A 26,132-nucleotide genomic window follows, 5' to 3' on the forward strand; every position below is an offset into this window, starting at 1 on the left:
TGAGATCCTCTGGCAGGGCCCTACTAACAGTTCCAAGATCCAAACTGGTCAACAAAGGTGACCAACCAGGCTTCTGCTGTCCGGACCCCTGAGCTATGGAACTCCCTACCAGGCAAACTCAGTATCTTCCTTTAAATCTCTTTTTAAGACTCACTTTTATATTATGGCTTTTTCTTAACTGATGGCGCACTGTTGTAACTATTTATATGATTTTATTTTGTTTAGATTTTAAGTTCTGGGAGTTAATTAAACTCGGAAAAAAAAGTTTGGAAACTTGTGTTTGGTGGATTATTTCTCTGTTGTTACAATGCTAATGGTCATTGTATTTTACATCGTTGGAAAGCCTGTTTATTTACCTTCACAATGATGTCCAACTTGTAAGGATAATGTATTTGTGGGATGAGCAGCACAGCTGGTTATGTGGGGAGCGCCCAAGAAAAATTTGCCAAAATGCTCCGTCAATGGTAAACAGTGTATTCTCCTGTTGGTGTTGACTCTTGTTTTGAGTTGTTTGGTGGATTGGATGATTGAACTCTCTATCAGTAACAAGGAACAAACAAGACATATTGGCTATTTTACACTTTATTCATTTAATCCACCGTCAGGAGCCTCAGTAGTGGTGGAAGATCCATATGCAGCCACAACAGCCTGGCACCTCCTCCTCATGCTGGTCACCAACCTGGTCACACGTTGCTGTGGGATGGTGTTCCATTCCTCAACCAGGATTCGTTGCAGGTCAGCCAACAGAGAAATAATCCACCAAACAAAAGTTTCCAAACTTGTTTTCCAGAGTTTACTTTGATCATGCTTTTATTGGAAAGCACTTTGTAACCTTGTTTTGAAAGGTGCTATATAAATAAAGTTATTATTACTATTATTATATTTGAGTTATTTAACATTAAAATAACTATTAACTAAGTTGAATTAACTATTTATTTACCATTTATAAATGATGGTTATTATAAAGTGTTACCGTGAGCTGAAACACAGTTAGTGATCGTAGGTGAGAAACACAGCTGAATATGGAGCTGTGCTGCATCCTGAATCAGCTGCAGGCCCACACTGCTGAGGTTAGTACCAACTAAACTGGATCTATTGATGTATTGGTCAGACCTCCAAATCAACATGGGACACACGCACACACACACGGTGAAAAAGCAAAAGTGGGCAGGTTCATGAATAAGCACCCCTGTTCCTCCAGCTGACAGAGCTGCTTATTCATGCCCACACACACACACGCACACACACGCACACACGCGTGTGTGTGTGCGTGTGCGTGTGTGTGTGTGTGTGTGTGTGTGTGTGTGTGTGTGTGTGTGTGTGTGTGTGTGTGTGTGTGTGACTGTGGGCTGAGACCCTGATCAAAGTGAGTGGGCTTGTATGTGTGTTTGTGCAGCCCACACACACATGCGCACAAACAAATATTTGTTTATGTACTTTTCTCCCTTTAAGGTACATTCTGAACAGATAAAAAAAAGTGTGATTAATCTGAACTATTTGAATTGATTGACAGCCCTACCTCTAAGATTCTGAATCGATTCACAACTCCCAAAAATTAATTTTTTTACTCTGCTTTCATGCCATAGTTAGAGCCCAGCGGACTGGAGTATATCCTGACATTAGCACCCCTATGTACTGAATCAAGAACCAATTCTCAAATCAGCAATCGTTTTGAAACCCAACACCAAAAGATTCACACCCCCAGTATCATGACACGTATTGTATCGCCAGATTCTTGCCAATACAAAGTCCTACTTGTTACCATGTACAGCTACTACTGTACTCAAAACCTAGTTCCTCCAGGAGGAAGTGTTCTCCCTCTCACCTCTTGAGCCAGCGTTCCTAGGGCATAGTACAGCCTCTGACAGAGCTCCCCCAGGTTGGACAGACTGCTGGCCCGGACGCTTTGGTCCGTATCCCTGGTTCCTTGCAGGAAAACGCTAACCAGAGGACGGCCGAGGTGGGGCGCCAGTTCCCCTGGAGAAGGACGAGACAGGAGGAAGAGCAGGCAGACGGATTAGTTTCCAGTAATAACATATAGACCTTATTATTTATCAGGTTCAATTAAGATATCAGCTCTCTGAGTCCCTGGCTGACAGCAGCCTGCATCTTCTGTGGAAAATATAGCAGCATCAGAAAAATAAACTTGTATCATGTGACATAAGAAGGGCTGTCAATCGATTCAAATATTTAATTGCGATGAAACCTGCAGTAGGCAGTATATGGACGCCAGACTCCAGATCAGCTCTGACTGCTTGTTTTCCTTCGGTCTAGGAGCACCGAGGACACAGAGGAACATGATTTCTTTCAAAGTACCTGTCTCATGCACTACTATCAGGATATAGTGACCGTTTTATAAAAATAACTTTTTTTAATCAGATTTGCTCCAATTCTACCCACTGCAGCTTTAATAGCATCCATAGTTAATTAATCGCACATGTTTTATCTGTTCTAAATGTCCCTTAAAGGGAGATTTATCAAGTATTTAATACTCTTATCAACATGGGAGTGGACAAATATGCTGCTTTATGCAAATGTATGTATATATTTATTATTTTAAATCAATTACCAACACAGCACAATGACAGATATTGTCCAGAAACCCTCACAGGTACTGCATTTAGCATAAAACAATATGCTCCAATCATAACATGGTAAACTGCAGCCCAACAGGCAACAACAGCTGTCAGTGTGTCAGTGTGCTGACTTGACTATGACTTGTCCCAAACTGCATGTGATTATCATAAAGTGGGCATGTCTGTAAAGGGGAGACTCGTGGGTACCCATAGAACCCATTTACATTCACTGATCTGGAGGTCAGAGGTCAAGGGACCCCTTTGAAAATGGACATGACAGTTTTTCCTCGCCAAAATTTAGGGCAAGTTTCAGCCTTTTTCGGGAAACGCTAGTCTGACATGGTTGGTACCGACGGATTCATCAGGTTTTATAGTTTCATATGATACCAGTATCTTCACTTTAGCTTTAAAACTGAGCCACTACAACCTAAAAATCACAAGTTGTGCTAATGCATTAAAGAAATGTAGCGTTGACGAGTTATTATCACGTTAATTTTGATAGCCCTAATAAATAAGCATCCAACACTGATTTGCAGAAGAAGAAATAAGCCTCAGGCCAGCTCCAAATGGAAAAACACAGCTCAGATCAGCTCAGTAACTTGCCAAAATACTGAAAGCAAAAGAAGAGAGACAAGATGATTACTGTAGAGGGGAGGGGAGAAGTAGCAGTCGGAGTTTTGGCAAGAGAATGAGATTTCTGAGAGCAGCGCGGACACCAGAGAAGGAGCTTTAAATGTATTCCAGCCATTTAAATCCACATCTTGACAGACACAAGACTAATATTGTTGTTTACAGAGTGCAGTCATACTCAGATTAACAAGCTGTGTGTGGGTGACACCGCTACATAGGCAGACACACAAAGAACAGAGCCGACTGCTGACTACAGCTGCTCCTGCCAAGCAGCAGGGAGGACAGCCAGAGAGCTCCATGGAGAGGACACAACCAGCTGACTGGCTAGTAGTAGTAAGACCTGCTGGACCCATGTGTGCACACACACACACACACACACACACTGATCTATTTAGATCGTCCTAGATTACGCTTTTAGAATGCAAAGCACAATCACAAGATTCAAACCCACACACACACACACCAGCTCAGCTATTCTGCCTTCATTTCCCTGTCTCAATAGGCTGTTACAGCTCTAACAGATCTAATGAAAGAGTGTGAGTCATCGGGAATATCAGCATACTAATGCACGTTAGCACACATGCACGCACACACACACCCACACCTGAGAAAACTGATGCAACACTCCCACAGATGCTCCCAAATTTGCTTAACTGTATTCTACATACACTGATCTGCCATAACATTCAGACCACCGACAGGTGAAGTGAATAACATGGATTATCTGGTTACCATGGCACCTGGCAGTGGGGGGGGGGATATATTAGACAGCAAATGAACATTTTGAACTTTAAACTTTGTGTTGGAAGCAGAAAAAATTAGCCAGCGTAAGGATGTGAGCGACTTTGACGAGGGCCAAATAGTGCTGTCCAGACGACCGGGTCAGAGCATCTCCAGAACTGCAGCTCTTGTGGGATGTTCCCGGTCTGCAGTGGTCAGGACCTACCAAAAGTGGTCCAAGGAAGGAGAACCGGTGAACCGGCGACAGGGTCAGACCCGAGGCTCGTTGATGCACGTGGGGAGCGAAGGCTGGCCCGTGTTGTCTGATCCAATAGAAGAGCGACTGGAGCTCGGTACCCCGAAGGCGCGTTGATTAAGTGTGACCCAACCTCCTTCAATAGGCCTTGTGTAAAAACACCAAACATCATCAGGTAGAGACAAACGTGTTTGCCACTGTTAGCTAGCTAACGTTCTCGGATGCAGTGAGACAAAATGGATCGGTTTTTAAAGCGAAAAAGTGATGTGGGAGACAACCCTGCGCCAGTAAAAGCTCCGAAGTGTGTGGTGAGGAAATATGAGAAGTGCACACATTTCTGGAAGAGCAGCACTCCCCTCTTGCTGAGCATTACACTGATGGTAACTTTTGTGCAAAACTGGCCTACTTATCAGATATATTTGACCAGTTAAATCAGCTCAATATATCAATGCAAGGCAGAAACAGCACAGTGTTTTTGGTTTCAGACAAAATTGAGGGCTTCAAGAAAAAACGTATTCTGTGGAACAGTGAAACTTTGGAAGCCACTCCTCATGTCAACATATCCAGTGTTATAACCCAGCATTTGACTCAGTTGTCAGGAAAGTTTACAGACTACTTCCCAGAAGATGCATGAGATGGAAACCTTTGGATTTTGGACCCTTTCTCTGTGGATCCTGCTTCAGAAGACATAGCTCTCTCCACTGTGTTGGAAAATGAACTGATGGAACTATCAGCAGACAGCAGCCTGAAGCTTCAGCTCACACAAGTAGACCTTGCTTCATTCTGGATACTGGCTGCCAGTCAATATCCCTCTCTGTCAAAACAGGCAATCAAATTTCTGTTGCCTTTCACCACCACCTATTTATGTGAGTCAGGGTTTTCCATTGTGACTGTCACAAAATCAAAGGCAAGGAACAAACTGAAAGCAACTTTGAATGCTACTCTGCGTGTCAGCCTCTCACCCATCCCACCACGACTTGATCTCATTATTTCCCAGAGGCAAGCCCAAGTGTCTCACTGAGGGTAAGCAGAATATGTATTTTGGTCATTACAGCTGACAGTGGCACAACACATATCTACAGCCCAGTTTATTATTTGTTTTATAAACATGTTAGGTTTTTTACTCATTTATTTGGGAAGGTGGTCCTCGGAAATGTTTTGACAATCACAAGTGGGCCTTCAGTTGCAAAAGGTTGAGAACCCCTGACTTAAAGGATCTGTTACTGACGGCTTGGTGCCAGATACCACAGCAGACCTTCAGAGGTCTCGTGGAGTCCATGCCTCCACGGGTCAGGAGGACCTACTGAATATTAGGCAGCTGCTCATAATGTTCTGGTTCGTCGGTGGATGTCCCCTTCATATTTGTAAATAAACCGTATGTCTTTGGTAGGGGTGTAAGAAAATATCAAACATATCTAGTATCACCATATTATGTTTACACGCAAAGATGAACTTAGCCAATACTATATTTCACTGGCAAAGAGATGTGTCCTCTCAGTGTATGCGTCCTCTCAGTGTATGCGTCCTCAGTGTATGTTCTCTCAGTGTGTGTGTCCTCTCAGTGTATGTGTCCTCTATGTGTCCTCTCAGTGTATGTGTCCTCTATGTGTCCTCTCAGTATAGAGCTGTGATGTTGGTGTTACAGACTGTGATAAATGCAGGTTCACTGTTGTGAGTGCATCAACTTGTCCTTGTTGACCTCAGACTGTCCACATGGTGCTGTGTTCTTTACACATGGTGCTGTGTTCTTTACACATGGTGGTGTGTTCTGTCCACATGGTGCTGTGTTCTGTCCACATGGTGCTGTGTTCTGTCCACATGGTGCTGTGTTCTTTACACATGGTGCTGTGTTCTGTCCACATGGTGCTGTGTTCTGTCCACATGGTGCTGTGTTCTGTCCACATGGTGCTGTGTTCTGTCCACATGGTGCTGTGTTCTGTCCACATGGTGCTGTGTTCTTTACACATGGTGGTGTGTTCTGTCCACATGGTGCTGTGTTCTGTCCACATGGTGCTGTGTTCTTTACACATGGTGGTGTGTTCTGTCCACATGGTGCTGTGTTCTTTACACATGGTGCTGTGTTCTGTCCACATGGTGCTGTGTTCTTTACACATGGTGCTGTGTTCTTTACACATGGTGGTGTGTTCTTTACACATGGTGCTGTGTTCTGTCCACATGGTGGTGTGTTCTGTCCACATGGTGATGTGTTCTTTACACATGGTGCTTTGTTCTGTCCACATGGTGCTGTGTTCTGTCCAAATGGTGCTGTGTTCTGTCCACATGGTGCTGTGTTCTGTCCACACGGTGCTGTGTTCTTTACACATGGTGCTGTGTTCTTTACACATGGTGCTGTGTTCTGTCCTCATGGTGCTTTGTTCTTTACACATGGTGCTGTGTTCTGTCCACATGGTGCTTTGTTCTTTACACATGGTGCTGTGTTCTTTACACATGGTGCTGTGTTCTGTCCTCATGGTGCTGTGTTCTGTCCACATGGTGCTGTGTTCTTTACACATGGTGCTGTGTTCTGTCCACATGGTGGTGTGTTCTGTCCACATGGTGATGTGTTCTTTACACATGGTGCTGTGTTCTGTCCACATGGTGATGTGTTCTTTACACATGGTGCTGTGTTCTGTCCACATGGTGCTGTGTTCTGTCCTCATGGTGCTTTGTTCTTTACACATGGTGCTGTGTTCTGTCCTCATGGTGCTTTGTTCTTTACACATGGTGATGTGTTCTGTCCACATGGTGGTGTGTTCTTTACACATGGTGCTGTGTTCTGTCCACATGGTGCTGTGTTCTGTCCACATGGTGCTGTGTTCTTTACACATGGTGCTGTGTTCTGTCCACATGGTGCTGTGTTCTGTCCACATGGTGATGTGTTCTGTCCACATGGTGATGTGTTCTTTACACATGGGAATGTGTTCTTTACACATGGTGCTGTGTTCTGTCCACATGGTGCTGTGTTCTGTCCTCATGGTGCTTTGTTCTTTACACATGGTGCTGTGTTCTGTCCTCATGGTGCTTTGTTCTTTACACATGGTGATGTGTTCTGTCCTCATGGTGCTTTGTTCTTTACACATGGTGCTGTGTTCTGTCCACATGGTGCTTTGTTCTTTACACATGGTGCTGTGTTCTTTACACATGGTGCTGTGTTCTGTCCTCATGGTGCTGTGTTCTGTCCACATGGTGCTGTGTTCTTTACACATGGTGCTGTGTTCTGTCCACATGGTGGTGTGTTCTGTCCACATGGTGATGTGTTCTTTACACATGGTGCTGTGTTCTGTCCACATGGTGATGTGTTCTTTACACATGGTGCTGTGTTCTGTCCACATGGTGCTGTGTTCTGTCCTCATGGTGCTTTGTTCTTTACACATGGTGCTGTGTTCTGTCCTCATGGTGCTTTGTTCTTTACACATGGTGATGTGTTCTGTCCACATGGTGCTGTGTTCTGTCCACATGGTGCTGTGTTCTGTCCACATGGTGCTGTGTTCTTTACACATGGTGCTGTGTTCTGTCCACATGGTGCTGTGTTCTGTCCACATGGTGATGTGTTCTGTCCACATGGTGATGTGTTCTTTACACATGGGAATGTGTTCTTTACACATGGTGCTGTGTTCTGTCCACATGGTGCTGTGTTCTGTCCTCATGGTGCTTTGTTCTTTACACATGGTGCTGTGTTCTGTCCTCATGGTGCTTTGTTCTTTACACATGGTGATGTGTTCTGTCCACATGGTGATGTGTTCTGTCCACATGGTGGTGTGTTCTTTACACATGGTGCTGTGTTCTGTCCTCATGGTGCTTTGTTCTTTACACATGGTGATGTGTTCTGTCCACATGGTGATGTGTTCTGTCCACATGGTGATGTGTTCTTTACACATGGGAATGTGTTCTTTACACATGGTGCTGTGTTCTGTCCACATGGTGCTGTGTTCTGTCCTCATGGTGCTTTGTTCTTTACACATGGTGCTGTGTTCTGTCCTCATGGTGCTTTGTTCTTTACACATGGTGATGTGTTCTGTCCACATGGTGATGTGTTCTGTCCACATGGTGGTGTGTTCTTTACACATGGTGCTGTGTTCTTTACACATGTTGCTGTGTTCTGTCCACATGGTGCTGTGTTCTGTCCACATGGTGCTGTGTTCTTTACACATGGTGCTGTGTTCTGTCCACATGGTGGTGTGTTCTGTCCACATGGTGATGTGTTCTGTCCACATGGTGATGTGTTCTTTACACATGGAAATGTGTTCTTTACACATGGTGCTGTGTTCTGTCCACATGGTGCTTTGTTCTTTACACATGGTGCTGTGTTCTGTCCACATGGTGCTGTGTTCTTTACACATGGTGCTGTGTTCTGTCCTCATGGTGCTTTGTTCTTTACACATGGTGCTGTGTTCTGTCCTCATGGTGCTTTGTTCTTTACACATGGGAATGTGTTCTTTACACATGGTGATGTGTTCTGTCCACATGGTGGTGTGTTCTTTACACATGGTGCTGTGTTCTGTCCACATGGTGCTGTGTTCTTTACACATGGTGCTGTGTTCTGTCCACATGGTGGTGTGTTCTGTCCACATGGTGATGTGTTCTGTCCACATGGTGATGTGTTCTTTACACATGGGAATGTGTTCTTTACACATGGTGCTGTGTTCTGTCCACATGGTGCTGTGTTCTTTACACATGGTGCTGTGTTCTGTCCTCATGGTGCTTTGTTCTTTACACATGGTGCTGTGTTCTGTCCTCATGGTGCTTTGTTCTTTACACATGGGAATGTGTTCTTTACACATGGTGCTGTGTTCTTTACACATGGTGCTGTGTTCTTTACACATGGGAATGTGTTCTTTACACATGGTGATGTGTTCTGTCCACATGGTGCCGTGTTCTTTACACTGATAGTTTTCCTAAAACCTGATTTAAAAAATCACAATACATCCCCTTGCTTACAGTATCACAATATATTGAATGTAACCTCTGTATCATGACACGTATCGTCTCGCCAGATTCTTTCCAACACACAGCCCTAGTCTTAATAAACATCATTTGGTGCCGAGTTCTTCTCTTTCAATACATGTTCTGCCGTCATCGCAGCTCACAGGACTGTGAGAGTGCTTCTCTGCTTCTCTACCAGGCAACTCAATTAAGAAAACCTTCTTATTTACAAATGACAGCCGAGCAAAAGGCAAATCTTGGCCACTCGGGGAGGTTCAAGACAAACACAGAGGCTCTCTGGATGTCTGCGCAGCAAACTGAAGGTCTATCCAATCTCTCAGCAAGGACATAAACCCCCCGATTGTCCCAGGGAAGTGGTACGATGGCAATCTGGCAGATAAAACCAGAGCGGGAGGAAAAAAACGAAACAGGGTTTTCAATCAGGGAAAGGTTGTGATACACAGGGTCCCTTCTGAACAGAGATCTGCATGGAAACACTGAGGCTTCTGTGGTGAGCTGCTTTTATGCCCATAGCTGTCCACCACAGACAAATAACAATGTAAACCAATATGGACACATGAATAAACAAGCTTATATTATCATTCCTACAATGTCAAAGCCAGATACAAACATTTTAAAGATGTGGCAACCCTCCATAGGTCAAAGGTCAAACTCAACTACTCCCCGACTTCTGTCTAACTTTACCTTTATTTAACTTTATATACTATTAAGGATGCACCGATACAATTTCTTCAGTCCCGATACCGAGTAGCGATACCTGGGCTTTGGGTATCGGCCGATACCGAGTACCGATACCTGGGCTTTGGGTATCGGCCGATACCGAGTACCGATACCAGTGTTTGATTAATCAGCTGTAGGCCTCACTGTGTGGAAGAGACTGGGATCATTAAAATATGTGTAAGGCAACATCAGGCTGGACTTAAACATCTCTTTCCTAACTTTGTAAAACAAAATGTAACAAATAAAAAATGTAGTGAATTGTTATTTATTATTAAAATGATAAATTATACACCAGCAAGTTGGTAAAAAAAAAATCTTCTAAATGAACAGGAATCACAGTTAAAGTGTAAACCTTTTTAATGCAGCAACAAAGTGGTCAAAACTTAAACAGGACTTAAAATTGAGCTATTTGAGTCTGTATGGGCCCGATCTGATATCTGATCCGGTATTGGTACCGGTGCATCCCTACATACTGTTTTATAAACTGTTACACATCTGTGTATGTATATACTGTATATAGCTGCAGTCAGGCATCAGGCTGCTGTTCACTAAGACACAGTGCCAGTTCAAAACCCCTCTAAAATCACAATTTCTCCTTTTATGTGGAACACAGCATCCTGCTGCACCGCGTTCCAGCTGTGCTTCAGCTCAGACGCTGCTTGCTCGCAGTTTCAACGTCCACAGGAAACTTTTCAGAAGAAGAGAGTCTGTTCTACAGCAGCCACATTTATAATATAGTTTTAGAGTAGGGCTGTCAAAGTTAATGCGATAATAACGCGTTCTTGAAAATCGGGTTTTAACGCCACTAATTTCTTTAATGTATTAACGCAACTTTTGATTTTTAGGTTGTAGTGGCTCAGTGTTAAAGCTAGAGTGAAGATACTGGTATCATATGAAACTAGAAGACCTGATGAATCCATCGGTACCAACCATGTCATACAAGCTTTTCCCGAAAAGGCTAAATAACGCTTGAAACTTGCGCTAAATTTTGGCGAGGAAAAACTGTCATGTCCATTTCCAAAGGGGTCCCTTGACCTCTGACCTCCAGATCAGTGAATGTAAATGGGTTCTATGGGTACCCACGAGTCTCCCCTTTACAGACATGCCCACTTTATGATAATCACATGCAGTTTGGGGCAAGTCATAGTCAAGTCAGCACACTGATACACTGACAGCTGTTGTTGCCTGTTGGGCTGCAGTTTGACATGTTATGATTGGAGCATATTGTTTTATGCTAAATGCAGTACCTGTGAGGGTTTCTGGACAATATCTGTCATTGTTTTGTGTTGTTAATTGATTTAAAATAATAAATACATACATATATTTGCATAAAGCAGCATATTTGTCCACTCCCATGTTGATAAGAGGATTAAATACTTGACAAATCTCCCTTTAAGGTACATTTAGAACAGATAAAAAATATGCCATTAATTTGTGATTAACTAACTATAGACAATCATGTGATTAATCGAGATTAAACATTTTAATCGATTGACAACCCTAATAAATATATTTCCAGCTCATTTAAATGTAGTAACAGATGCTTTTTGGCTGTACTTGAATACAACAACCTTCTAACCTTCTCTGTTATCGCTTTCATTTGAAATGGTAATACAGCCAATCTCACAGCACAGCTGCCGTCATTAACCTGCCTGTTTACTTTGGTTAAGGTTAAGGGTTAAGGTTAACTGCCAGTAAATACAATCATTTACATACATTCATCAGGGAATTTCATGTTTTGAAGATGTGAGCTGCTCTGGAAAAAACAGACCCAGCACAGAAACCTAGTGGAGCAGAGAAGAGAGCCCCAAGTGAGACGCACACACACCGGCCACAGAGCCAGGCTAGCTTCCAGTCTTCATGCTACTGTAAGTAAGGCTAACCATGCCTGACACCAGCTCCATACTTAAACCTGCAGTAGGCAGAACGTTTTTGGCATCATTGGGCAGCAATCCCATAATAACCTTTCAGCATATTGTAATTCAAGTGTTCTGAGAGAAAACTAGACTTCTGCTCCTCCTCATGGCTCTGTTTTCAGGCTTTAGAACATCTAGCCTGTGACGGGAGACTTTGACCAATCACAGGTCATTTCAGAGAGAGAGCGTTCCTATTGGCTGTGCTCCGGCTGGTGGGCGGTGCTTGGTGTTTCCTCAACTGATCTCAACAGCTAAACCATGCACTACAAGATGATTCTGAGAACATCTGAGGAGAGAAATAGGTATTACAGTAACAGAATATTGATTCATATTTGATCAGCGCTGCCTAGTTTGACCGGAGTTCGTGAGTGATTGACAGCTGGCTCTCATAGACGGCAGCTCGGAGGAGCATCGGAGGACACCGGAGGACACAGAGGCACATGTTTTTTTTCAGATAACCTGTTTAATGTACTACTGTCAGGATATAGTGACCGTTTTATAAAAATAACTCTCTGTTTTATAATCATATTTGCTCCGTTTCTACCGCCTGCAGCTTTAAGTCACAACATGGAGCACACGCTTTCTAAAGCTATGTGCTCATCACATGAATTGCTGCCTTTTCAGGGGTCAGGAGATGGGTCTCAAGTCATGTGAATATCTGGTCATACAAACATGAATGTGAACAAATAACAGATGATGCTCACCCATAGCCCTGCTCGCCCTCATCAGGACCTCTCCCACTTTGAGGCGGGTTTCCAGGGAGTGCTCCTTGTTGGATGTAGGGAGGGAGGAACCATGTTGGAAGTCTTTTAGGAGCCTTTCCAGAATCCTCTCGGGGTATGAATCAGCCAATGCAGCCAGACCTACAGACAGTTCATACTCAGTTTATCTGCTTTGAATTACTGACAACGGCTTCAGCTAGGAAGTTAATAGCATCAGTGACTATTCTGTAGATCGATAATCTAAAAATCAATAATAACATTGAATTTTGGACAAGCTGCATCATTATATTACCTTGAATGGCTGACAGGTAGACGAATGAGTCTTCATGCTCCAGGTTTTCTAAGAAGAGCTGGAGAAGACATTCCATCAGCATGATTAAGAATCACATAAGCTGAGTTTCCATCAACAGTTGAGGACTTTTAGTCCCTGGAACTACTTTTCATGGAACTAAAAGGTTCCTTCGGCCCACTGTTGTCTACGTTTCCACCGCGGTCTAAAGACCTACAGAGATTAGGTAAATCAGTCTGCTGACGTATGAAAAAGCAACATGACGTGATGAGGGCTGCTGGTGGTCACATCAGTAAACTCACTCTGCAGCCTGCAGCTCAGTGTGTCGCCTGTTTACTCTAAAATACATACTGGAAAAAAAACATTTACTGCTGCATATATCTACTGCTGCATATATCTACTGATGTATATATCTACTGCTGTATATATATCTACTGCTGTATATATATCTACTGCTGTATATATCTACTGCTGTATATATATACATCTACTGCTGTATGTATCTACTGCTGTATATATCTACTGCTGCATGTATATATCTACTGCTGTATTATCTACTGCTGTATATATATACTGCTGCATGTATATATATACTGCTGTATTATCTACTGCTGTATATATCTACTGCTGCATATATCTACTGCTGTATATATCTACTGCTGTATTATCTACTGCTGTATATATCTACTGCTGCATATATCTACTGCTGTATGTATCTACTGCTGTATGTATCTACTGTATATATCTACTGCTGTATGTATCTACTGTATATATATACTGCTGTATATATCTACTGCTGTAGATATATACAGCTGTATATATATACTGCTGCATATATCTGCTGTATATATCTACTGCTGTATATATCTACTGCTGTATGTATCTACTGCTGTATGTATCTACTGCTGTATGTATCTAATGCTGTATATATCTACTGCTGTATATATCTACTGCTGTATATACAGTGGAGGAAATAAGTATTTGATCCCTTGCCGATTTTGAAATTTTGCCCACTTAAAAAGAAAAGAACGGTCTATAATTTTAATGGTAGGTTTATTTTAACAGTGAGAGACAGAATATAAAAAAAAAAATCCAGAAAATCACATCATATAAAAGTTATAAATTGATTTGTATTTGATTGTGGGAAATAAGTATTTGATCCCCTAGCAACCAGCAAGAATTCTGTCCCCCACAGACCGGTTAGATTAGTCCTCTCGCTTTAAGAAAGTACTCCGAATCTCAACTCGTGACCTGTATAAAAGACAACTGTCTCAACTCATTACCTGTATAAAAGACACCTGTCCACAATCAGATTCCAACCTCTCCACCATGGGCAAGACCAAAGGGCTGTCTAAGGACGTCAGGGACAAGATTGTAGACCTGCACAAGACTGGAATGGGCTACAAGACCATCAGCAAGCAGCTTTGTGAGAAGGAGACAACTGTTGGTGCCATTATTCGGAAATGGAAGAAACACAAAATGACCATCAATCGCCCTCGGTCTGGGGCTCCACGCAAGATCTCGTCTTGTGGGGTATCGATGATCATGAGAAAGGTGAGGGATCAGCCCAGAACTACACGGGAGGAACTTCTTAATGATCGCAAGACAGCTGGGACCACAATCACCAAGAAAACCATTGGTAACACACTACACCGTAAAGGATTAAAATCCTGCAGCGCCCGCAAAGTCCCCCTGCTCAAGAAGGAACATGTACAGGCCCGTCTGTTTGCCAATGAACACCTGAATGATTCAGAGAAGGCTTGGGAGAAGTTGATGTGGTAGATGAGACCAAAATCGAGCTCTTTGGCATCAACTCGACTCGCCGTGTTTGGAGGAAGAGAAATGCTGACTATAACCCCAAGAACACCATCCCCACCGTCAAGCATGGAGGTGGAAACATTATGTTTTGGGGGGGTTTCTCTGCTACGGGGACAGGACGACTTCACCGCATCGAAGGGAGGATGGACGGGGCCATGTACCGTGAAATGTTGGGCGACAACCTTCTTCCCTCAGCCAGGACACTGAAAATGGGTTGTGGATGGGTCTTCCAGCACGACAATGACCCAAAACATATGGCCAAGGCAACAAAGGAGTGGCTCAAGAAGAAGCACATTAAGGTCATGGAGTGGCCTAGCCAGTCTCCGGACCTTAATTCCATAGAAAATCTGTGGAGGGAGCTGAAGCTTCGAGTTGCCAAGCGACAGCCTCGAAACCTTAAGGATTTAGAGATGATCTGCAAAGAGGAGTGGACCAAAATCCCCCCTGAGATGTGCGCAAACCTGGTGACCAACTACAAGAAACGTCTGACCTTTGTGCTTGCCAACAACGTTTCTCCACCAAGTACTGAGTCATGTTTTGCTAGGGGATCAAATACTTATTTCCCACATTAAAATGCAAATAAATTTATAACTTTTATATGATGTGATTTTCTGGATTTTTTTTTTATATTCTGTCTCTCACTGTTAAAATAAACCTACCATTAAAATTATAGACCGTTCTTTTCTTTGTAAGTGGGCAAACTTACAAAATCGGCAAGGGATCAAATACTTATTTCCTCCACTGTATATACTGCTGCACGTTGGATGTAATGAATGAAATGAAACTAAGAGCGTCTGTCTCCTCAGTAAATCATCTGTTGAGAGTTTCTCAGCTTGCTCGCATGATCTCCACAATTCTACAATTTCATTTAGCAGACGCTTTTGTCCAAAGCGACGTACAGTACATCTGAGAGTTTGTACAACACAAGCAAGGATCTAGATAGGAGGGAACAACGTGAGTTAAGTGCCAACAACAGCTTCAAGTCCGATCGGACTCAGGTGCCGACAGGAAGTGCACAGAGGGAACGCTCAGGGTGGATAGAAGCAGATCATCATCATCATTAACAACATAAACAACGTCATCAATATCATCATGAATATCCTAACAGACATCAACACTCATCACTCACTCATCTTCAACCTCTTATCCGGGGTCGGGTCGCGGAGGCAACAGCTCCAGCAGGGGACCCTAAACTTCCCTTTCCCGGGCCACATTAACCAGCTCTGACTGGGGGATCCCGAGGCCTTCCCAGGCCAGCGTGGAGATATAATCTCTCCACCTAGTCCTGGGTCTTCCCCGTGGCATCCTCCCAGCTGGTCGTGCCTGGAACACCTCACTAGGGAGGCGCCCGGGGGGGGGGGGTCATCCTCACTGGATGCCTGAACCACTTCAGCTGGCTCCTTTCAACCCAAAGGAGTAGTGGCTCTACTCCGAGTCCCTCACGGATGACTGAGCTTCTCACCCTATCTCTAGGGGAGACGCCAGCCACCCTCCTGAGGAAACACATTTCGTCCGCTTGTACCCGCGATGTAGTTTTTTTGGTCATGACCCAGCCCTCATGACCATAGGTGAGAGTAGGAACGAAGATTGACTTTGCCTTCCGGCTCAGCTCTCGATCTACCGGTCAATCTTCTTCAATCTTTTCGTCACAACAGTGCGGTAAAGCGAATGCAATACCGCCCCCGCTGCTCTGATTCTCCGGCTTCGATTCAACATCAAACAACATCCTCTATATCATCGTCATCAACATCATCAATAGCATCAGTGTCATGAGGTGCGGAGGTGTTCATGAAAGAGCTGTTGGGTCTTCAGCTTTTCTTGAAGTTTTAAAAGGACTCTGCGTATCGAGTGGAGGTCGGTAACTCATCCCACCCCCGGGGGACTACAGAGGAGAAGAGTCTAGCTAGAGACTCAGGGCCCTGTTGTGATGGGAGTACCTCTCTCTCTCTCTGTCTTTTTTTAATGAGTCAGGAAGCCAACAGCAGAGCCTGACTTTACTTTTAATGTTATCAGACACAGAGAAATGTCCTCCTCTCGTCCTAAAATGGTCCTAAACCGATACTAGAGTACTTCCTTGTTGATGAATGAAGCGGTACAGTTGAAACAGCGGCGCTGTGCGTCTGTTTCACCAATCAGTGACGGTCATCCCTGCAAACTCCACCCCGAAAGTTCCAGTACTTTCAGAAAGTACTACCCCCCCCCCCAACCAGGGGCTTTTTGGGGGGTAGAATATCCCCGGAACTTAATTTAGACCCTGGTCCCTGCGGGCGAAACACAAAGAGTTCCTCAAAAGGCTCTTAGTTCCGGGGGAAAGTTCCTGCGGTAGAAACGGGGCTATAGACTGGTGTAGAGTTCTATACGTCTCCGTTTCACCCTACTGGGAATATTTTGCCATTTCTGTTAAAAAACATCAAAAATGTCACCAATATGGATCTGTCCAGAAGAGCCAAAGAGGATCAATACTGGCACAGCATTGAATACATTAAAAACAATAGGACCAACTATCAAAGGGAATAATCAAAACATTACCCCCAGGTACTGTAAGGCATCTTTGAAGATATAGCTTTGATTGGGTGAGGGGGAAAACAACGGGTTTCTTAGACAAGCTGGACAGAATGTGCCGAAGTTCTAGGTAAAATTGGGAGGATAGAACATGTGACCTGTGCATTACTGCAACCCAACCACCACACAAACAGGAGAAAATCAATAAAGGCTGTTTCTGCTGTTACAGTGGGGGGTTGAAGGTTATCTAAGGTGTACAGGGGGGATGTCTGATTACAGAGAATACTAAATGAGTTGTTACCCTTTCTTGCCAATACCACCTTAATAAGTCCCTAGAGAGCACCGTGGTCCCCCCTGGCTCCCCTGGGGAAAAGAGGTTCAACCGCCTCATTTATTATACATGTTTGCTCGTAATGTCCCGGGAGACAGAGATAATACTACCTAGCCACTCCCGATGCACACATACAGTGCATGCAAAGCAACAATAGCACAATGTCTAATAGGCGGCTGAGGCAACACAGCTTCTGTTTCAACCAAGCAACATCCAACATGGCTGAATGATGAAGCCAGTGTGGACGTATCTTCACCCAGCTTCTAGAATAACTGCTATGGAAGCAAAGAGGAAAATGTCTAATATTTTCAAAAGTATGAAGTCAATACTCCTCTCTAGAAGTTAGCCAGCGTTCAGACATGAAGACTGAAGCATGCTGCTTCAGATACTCATGAGATAATGGAATTACGGCTGTCAATCAACTAAAATATTGAATCGCATGATTGTCCATAGTTAAGTGTGATTAATTGCAAATTAATCCAATTTGTTTTATCTGTTCTAAATGTACCTTAAAGGGAGATTTATCAAGTATTTAATCCTCTTATCAACATGGGAGTGGACAAATATGCTGCTTTATGCAAATGTATGTATATATTTATTATTGTAAATCAGTTAACAACACAACACAATGACAGATATTGTCCAGAAACCCTCACAGGTACTGCATTTAGCATAAAACAATATGCTCCAATCATAACATGGCAAACTGCAGCCCAACAGGCAACAACAGCTGTCAGTGTGTCAGTGTGCTGACTTGACTATGACTTGCCCCAAACTGCATGTGATTATCATAAAGTGGGCATGTCTGTAAAGGGGAGACTCGTGGGTACCCATAGAACCCATTTACATTCACTGATCTGGAGGTCAGAGGTCAAGGGACCCCTTTGAAAATGGACATGACAGTTTTTTCTCGCCAAAATTTGGTGTAAGTTTGGAGCGTTATTTAACCTCCTTCATGACCAGCTAGTGTGACATGGTTGGTACCGATGAGAACCCGCTACAACTTAAAAATCGTAAGTTGCATTAACGCATTAAAGAAATTAGTGACGTTTAAACAAAATTGGGTTAACAAGTTATTATCGCGTTAACTTTGACTGTCCTAAATGGAATACAATCTAGGAGTTGAAGACTAGTTTGAAAGCTTATCAGACACTTAAATCCTGCACAGACATTCCTAATACTAGGACATTTTACATCTCACGGCCACTATCATTTCATCCTCCGTCTCAAGGATTGACCAGTAAACTGAGTTTGGCTCTTCACGTTACAAAGTGATCTACCTCTGATGTGTGCCTGCATGTATCTGATTGGCTGGATGGCTTTACATTGTGTTGCTGCACAAGTTGAAGGTTACATTTTTTTTCAACATACGTATTACTACATATTCATTTGTTTTTTGCTAGAGTCCTCTGCATTGTGACCCCTGCTAAACAAACGCTATGGACTCAATGAAATACACTTTTAATTGCAGTCCTATTGTTGGTCTGAACACGGCCGTCAGGTATGCTGACATTCGCCTTCCATCAAGCAAATTTAGCCCTGAAAATGGACGTGAAGTAGGGGTGGGCGATATATCGAATATAGTCGATGTATCGCAGGCTTGTCCCACGCACGGTATATAAAATGACTATATCGCGAACATCGACTACAAATTGTCATGTGATGTTTTTAAGCCACCCCGCCAGCATGAAACTCGCTTTGGCATTTCCTTCTCTCCCTTCGGCTCCCTCTCACAGACCCACACGTCACAGACTCCGCCTCCATCCAGACCTCTCTCCTGGGTGAGTGTGTGTGACGTAATCGGCCGGCGTGTTTTTGTTTATGGAGGGAAGCAGCAGAGAGAGAAAGCCCGGAGAAAGTGAAAGAACTGAAGCGGCAAAGCAAGTACGGTAGCGAGAACACGACCAAAGCAACCAGAACCAGCCCAGAGGCAAATGACTCTGACTTCCTCGCTTTCCAAAGCAATCCCATATGATAAAAAAAGTACAAGATGCAAAGAAATCACAGTCGCTGTGAACTACATCGCAACGTTAGCGTAGTTGAAAAGCCCAAATTCAAAAGACTCATTAAGACACTTGATCCAAAATATGAACGTCCAGCTAACAGAACCAAAGCTGTGAGCCTGAAGAAGTGGGAAAGACTGCAGGTTTGGCAACAGGCTGCACCTCGTGATTGGTGAGTCTTTCTACACTGCTGGGAAAATAATCATTTTTATAATCAGAAATGTTATAACAGCTTACTGGTAAACATAACAATAAGTTACTTAACACTTATTACACGCCATTAAAAACTGTGTGTGTGTGTGTTATGTATTTATCAAAATATATAAAGCATGTATTGCCAGATAACTATTGGTTAAAGTGAATACTGTCGGATACTGTTTTGTTAAATTGAACTTGTGATTTCCCCCTTTTTGCATGCAAGATTAAAATAGTTCCAATAGAAACCACTAATGAATATAAACAGGAAGATCTTAATGCAGACATATGCTGCAGGGACTTCAAGAATCATCATATTGGTGTGATTGTATGCATCAAAGGGTTAAATCGAGCATTTATGAAGTGCCTAGAGGATATTTGAAAATATCGCAATATATATCGTGTATCGCGATATTGCCTAAAAATATTGCAATATTAGTTTTAGGCCATATCGCCCAGCCCTACTTTGAAGGAAGTTTTCGTCGAGGAAAAACTGTCATGGTCATTTTCAAAGGGGTCCCTTGACCTCTGACCTCCAGATGTGTGAATGTAAATGGGTTCTATGGGTACCCACGAGTCTCCCCTTTACAGACATGCCCACTTTATGATAATCACATGCAGTTTGGGGCAAGTCATAGTCAAGTCAGCACACTGACACACTGACAGCTGTTGTTGCCTGTTGGGCTACAGTTTGCCATGTTATGATGTGAGCATATTGTTTTATGCTAAATGCAGTACCTGTGAGGGTTTCTGGACAATATCTCTTATTGTTTTGTGTTGTTAACTGATTTACAATAATAAATATATACATACATTTACATAAAGCAGCATACAGACGTGGACAAAATTGTTGGTACCCTTCCGTTAAAGAAAGAAAAACCCACAATGGTCACTGAAATAACTTGAAACTGACAAAAGTAATAATAAATAAAAATCCACTGAAAATGAACTAATGAAAATCAGATATTGTTTTTGAATTGTGGTTCAACAGAATCATTTAAAAAAACAAACTAATGAAACTGGCCTGGACAAAAATGATGGTACCCTTAACTTAATATTTTGTTGCACAACCTTTTGAGGCAATCACTGCAATCAAGTGATTTCTGTAACTCTCAATGAGACTTCTGCACCTGTCGACAGGTATTTTGGCCCACTCCTCGTGAGCAAACTGCTCCAGCTGTCTCAGGTTTGAAGGGTGCCTTCTCCAGACTGCATGTTTCAGCTCCTTCCACAGATGTTCAATAGGATTTAGATCAGGGCTCATAGAAGGCCACTTCAGAATAGTCCAATGTTTTGTTCTTAGCCATTCTTGGGTGTTTTTAGCTGTGTTTTGGGTCGTTATCCTGTTTGAGGACTCATGACCTGCAACTGAGACCAAGCTTTCTGACACTGGGCAGCACATTTCGCTCCAGAATGCCTTGATAGTCTTGAGATTTCATTGTACCCTGCACAGATTCAAAACACCCTGTGACAGATGCAACAAAGCAGCCCCATAACATAACCGAGCCTCCTCCATGTTTCACATTAGGTACAGTGTTCTTTTCTTTGTATGCTTCGTTTTTGCGTCTGTGAACATAGAGCTGATGTGACTTGCCAAAAAGCTCCAGTTTTGTCTCATCTGTCCAAAGGACATTCTCCCAGAAGCTTTGTGGCTTGTCAATATGCATTTTGGAAACATCAGGAACATCAAGCTGCTTGGAGATGGTCTTATAGCCTTTACCTTTAACATGAAGGTCTATAATTGTCTTTCTAATCTCCTGAGACAACTCTCTCCTTAGCTTTCTGTGGTCCATGTTCAGTGTGGTACACACCATGATACCAAACAGCACAGTGACAACTTTTCACCCTTTAAATAGGCAGACTGACTGATTACAAGTTTGAAGATACCTGTGATGCTATTTACAGGACACACCTTAGTTTAACATGTCCCTATGGTCACATTATTTTACATCTTTTCTAGGGGTACCATCATTTTTGTCCAGGCCAGTTTCATTAGTTTGTTTTTTAAAATGATTCTGCTGAACCACAATTCAAAAACAATGTCTGATTTTCATTAGTTAATGTTCAGTACATTTTTATTTATTATTACTTTTGTCAGTTTCAAGTTATTTCAGTGACCATTGTGGGTTTTTCTTTCTTTAACGGAAGGGTACCAACAATTTTGTCCACGTCTGTATTTGTCCACTCCCATGTTGATAAGAGGATTAAATACTTGACAAATCTCCCTTTAAGGTTCATTTAGAACAGATCAAAAAAATTGGATTAATTTGCAATTAATCACACTTAACTATGGACAATCATGCGATTCAATATTTTAGTTGATTGACAGCCGTAATTCCATTATCTCATGAGTATCTGAAGCAGCATGCTTCAGTCTTCATGTCTGAACGCTGGCTAACTTCTAGAGAGGAGTATTGACTTCATACTTTTGAAAATATTAGACATTTTCCTCTTTGCTTCCATAGCAGTTATTCTAGAAGCTGGGTGAAGATACGTCCACACTGGCTTCATCATTCAGCCATGTTGGATGTTGCTTGGTTGAAACAGAAGCTGTGTTGCCTCAGCCACCTATTAGACATTGTGCTATTGTTGTTATTATGTTGATAAGAGTATTAAATACTTGACAAATCTCCCTTTAAGGTACATTTAGAACAGATACAAACTGTGTGATTAATCACGATTAACTATAAATAATAATGCGATTAATCAAGATTAAATATATTAATCGATTGACAGCCCTACTGAAAATGTTCTCTCTATAATTCATGTCCCAACTGTTCTCTGATATCAGATTGTTCATATACTATTCATCTTGATTTGTTACAACTCATTGCATATTGTAATACAAGTACTGTAGTAGAGAGTAAACCCAGGGCCCTACTAGTGAAGTCCTTCAGGGTGTTGGTGCACAGAAGAGATAACAGGATGCCCACTGAAGGAGAATGCATCAGGGCCAGAGAGGCTGGCTGACACCACGGTGATGAAAACACACCACACTGGTAACGATGAAGTAAGAAAAAGGGCCAAACCTGGCCTTGCTGAAGACCTAAACAACATTAGTATAGTTTTACTCATTTAACTTACAACTTTCTTGGGATTTATGACTTACTATGAACTGAAGTGGGAAGAAAAAAAATATCAAGAATATCATCTAAATGTCATATTTGGGTAAAACTTTTTTTTTTTTTTTTTTTTTAAACCATGTTTTTAAAACGTCTGCGAGTTCTCAGAAAAATCATGATAAAACTTGTTTATCAATATTTTCAGAGTGTCATAACAGACTAGATACTAAAACAAGAATAAGAAAGTTGAAGTACGTAACCCACCATGAGGACTTTTTCCTGGGCCTGGACAGCCTCTGGGTTTTCCTTTTGCACCATCTGGGTCAGGACCCTCAGGGCGAACGCTCTGGTTGGCACGTCCGGGTCACATGCCTCTAGCAGCCAATCAGAAAAGGGCTTGGTAGGAGGGCAAAGGTTACTGGTGCCAGAGGTCCTACCTCCACCTTCTGGACTTATTCCTGCTGTAGACCTTCCGGAGGATGCTGGGTGTCTGATGTGGGTGTTGCCATGTGAACTGCTGTCCGGGGGAGATGAATGAGAACTAGTCTGTGAGTCGATTGTTTCACTTTGTTTTTTCCTAAAAGGTATGTTGTTCGTCGCTGTCGTTTCAGGGTTTCTGGAGGGCTGAGCAACGGCAGTGGCGTTTTCCGGCCGGTAGGCACCGTGAGTGGCGATGACAGCTCTGAGGTTGGATGCCAGCTCCTGGATGACCACGTCAGAGTGCTTCTGAGACAGTGTCTCCAATGGTGGGAGCAGTCTCCACATAGAAGAGTAATCCTCTGCACTAAGCTGCAATATTAAAAAGAGGAGAGGTTGATTGGGAGAGAGCAGGGTGTGTTTAGGAGACCCTGAAGATCATACGTTTGACACTTATGTCAAACGTCAAACACTACACAAGAATCCAGCTGATTCTGGTCCTGATTCCTCCTGACGATGGTCAGCAAAGCCCAGATTATTTAATGGTTCTAAAGATGATCTTTCCAGATGTTCCTGTGGTGTGATGTATGTAAGGAGTGCTTTTACATCCCCCGATCGGCTCTGAAGTCCATCCTGGCTGCACCGAGCTCAAATGTGTCGGACACAACAGGATATCTGATTATAAATACTGAACATGTTTAATATTTGTTCAATAATTTATAATTTAATCATGTTGAATATTTCCGATGGGATCTCCTGTTGTGTGTGGGGAACCCCGAGAACAGACGATGATGCAGTCACGTGGGAAAGAACGACAGCCAATAGAGAACCAAGCTGACTGAAGAAGGAAGGACAACCAGCGGCTAACGTATGAGCTAATGCTAAACATGAAGCATAAAGTAGTAGCAAGACGGAGCTCAGAGATGGAGGAGCAACTGGTTGATGAGTGTTTATTTAATGTGTCTCCATGACTTCATCCATCCATCCTTCATGAATCTTCAGTACAAAGTAAAAACTAACATCCCTAATTCCTCCTGCCCGTCGTCCGCCCTGTTGGTTTACACTAAAGTCACGTTTGATCACAAGATATTTTGCGAGATTTCCGTTTTTTTCAGTGGGGCCTCTTGTTCATGAATGAATCTGTTAGTGTGTTTGGGATGTTTGGGCCTAATCGTTGCTCTCCACACACTACAGGAAGAAAACTGTTACATTTAAAATAACATGTTATGTGTGGGCTCTCTCACATTTTACACATCTGTTAAGATTTGAAAAATCTTTCAGTGTGGGCCAGCTTTAAAGATGCTTTCAGACAACCAGTAGTTACCTCTGTGCCGGCCACCTGGGACATTGGTGTTGTGTGTTTTGAACGGGTGGCAGCAGAGCACCACCGCAGCTCCTGGGTCCTGCTGGAACGCACTACTTCTTTCATTTTGTTTGTCACGTTCCTCTTGTTAAGCATAAATTGACTCGGCTACAACTGCATTTTGTTGTGCAACCCTGTGTTGCAGGATGACAATAAATGATCCTTGAATGTATATTTAACTGTCTTTGCTCCACAGTGTAACTCTAACAGCAGCTGTACTGCCCGACGGTGCACAGTGAGGCTGAATTTCACTTTAATTCACCTAAAAAACATATCCATAAGCCTTACAAGGTTCACTCGTATAATATATTATAACAAGTGAATATCAGCTATAAAAACAGTTTGCTATACTGCATACATAGAATACAGTACATGCATCATAAGGTAGACATAGTTTAATAAGCAACATGTTATCAGCGAGGAGTACCTGGGGTCCAGACAGCAGAGTGGCCACCAGGCCGATCCCCATGCTCAGCGTCTGGCTCTCTACTGGGTTACCACGATTTGGACCAGTGGCCTGATCCAGACCCACACAGGCCCTCTGAAGCAGGGACACCATGAAGTCCACCACCTGGAGAAAGACAAGCAGAGTCACGGAGACAAATAATACACCGGAAGAGATTCAGGGGCTCAAATGTATCCGATATAAAAATGAAACCTGGAGGTGAAGATTGTAAAAGGACTAAGATTAATGAAGGACCTGAAACTAGAGCGAACTTTAATAGGAAGTAGAATTTACCAGAAAACATTCAGTCCTTTAAGACATCTAAAAATAAGACATTATCCATCCAGTGAGGTGAGGCCAGTTTATCAGAGACGTTTCTTAATCAGTAAGGGAATGTTTGCTGGCCCTACTGTAGCAGACAGCCAGGCAGCCAACTTCCTCACCCCCCCCCCCCATGAGAAATACAGTAAATGACGTGATACCATACGAGAGACACGTTGCTGATGTTGTTGTTGGCATGTGTTCACTAAATAGCCTGTTTCCACTCTCTTTTCTACTAGTTATTCCTCTAGATGCAACAACAACTTTGCTCTGGGTTGCAAATGCAGCACATCCAGTGAGTTCCTGATGTTACAGACGACCCCTCCTCCCCCCAGGTTTACCCTCAACTCATGTCCCTGTTTTTTTATACTTTTGTTGCAAATTACTCATGAATTATACATCCACAATATATGCAGTATTTGCAATAGTATATTTGAAAAACATTTTTTCCTTGCATTTTATACACCCAGTGGTAGGTAAGTGAATAACATGGATTATCTGGTTACCATGGCACCTAGCAGTGGGGGGGGGACATATTAGATAGCAGGTGCACATTTTGAACTTTGAACGTAAGGATGTGAGCGACTGACAAGGACCAGATAGAGCTGTCTAGACGATTGGGTCAGAGCATCTCCAGAACTGCAGCTCTTGTTGGATGTCTGCAGTGGTCAGGACCTACCAAAAGTGGTCCGAGGAAGGAGAACCGGTGAACCAGCGACAGGGTCAGACCCGAGGCTCATTGATGCACGTGGGGAGTGAAGGCTGGCCCGTGTTGTCTGATCCAATAGAAGAGCTACTGGAGCTCAAACTGCTGAAAGAGTTAATGCTGGTTCTGATAGAAAGGTGTCAGAACACACAGTGAGGAGCAGTTTGTTGCGTATGGGGCTGTGTAGCCGCAGACC

At 43.0% G+C, this 26,132-nt stretch overlaps 1 protein-coding gene across 1 annotated transcript in view; it reads right to left on the bottom strand.

The window, feature by feature from the left end:
- tango6 (transport and golgi organization 6 homolog (Drosophila)) overlaps window positions 1-26,132 on the bottom strand; it is a 55,823-nt gene that overhangs the window by 10,436 nt on the left and 19,255 nt on the right. Inside the window, exons 12-16 of the mRNA XM_037766972.1 lie at window positions 24,892-25,035; window positions 22,949-23,473; window positions 12,777-12,834; window positions 12,467-12,625; window positions 1,826-1,977 (exon numbers count right to left, since the gene is read on the bottom strand). Of these exons, the coding sequence (XP_037622900.1) occupies window positions 1,826-1,977; window positions 12,467-12,625; window positions 12,777-12,834; window positions 22,949-23,473; window positions 24,892-25,035 (1,038 nt within the window). The remainder of the gene's footprint in view (window positions 1-1,825; window positions 1,978-12,466; window positions 12,626-12,776; window positions 12,835-22,948; window positions 23,474-24,891; window positions 25,036-26,132) is intronic.

The sequence above is a fragment of the Sebastes umbrosus genome, chromosome 4 (genome assembly GCF_015220745.1).
Source record: "Sebastes umbrosus isolate fSebUmb1 chromosome 4, fSebUmb1.pri, whole genome shotgun sequence".
Lineage (NCBI taxonomy): Eukaryota > Metazoa > Chordata > Actinopteri > Perciformes > Sebastidae > Sebastes > Sebastes umbrosus.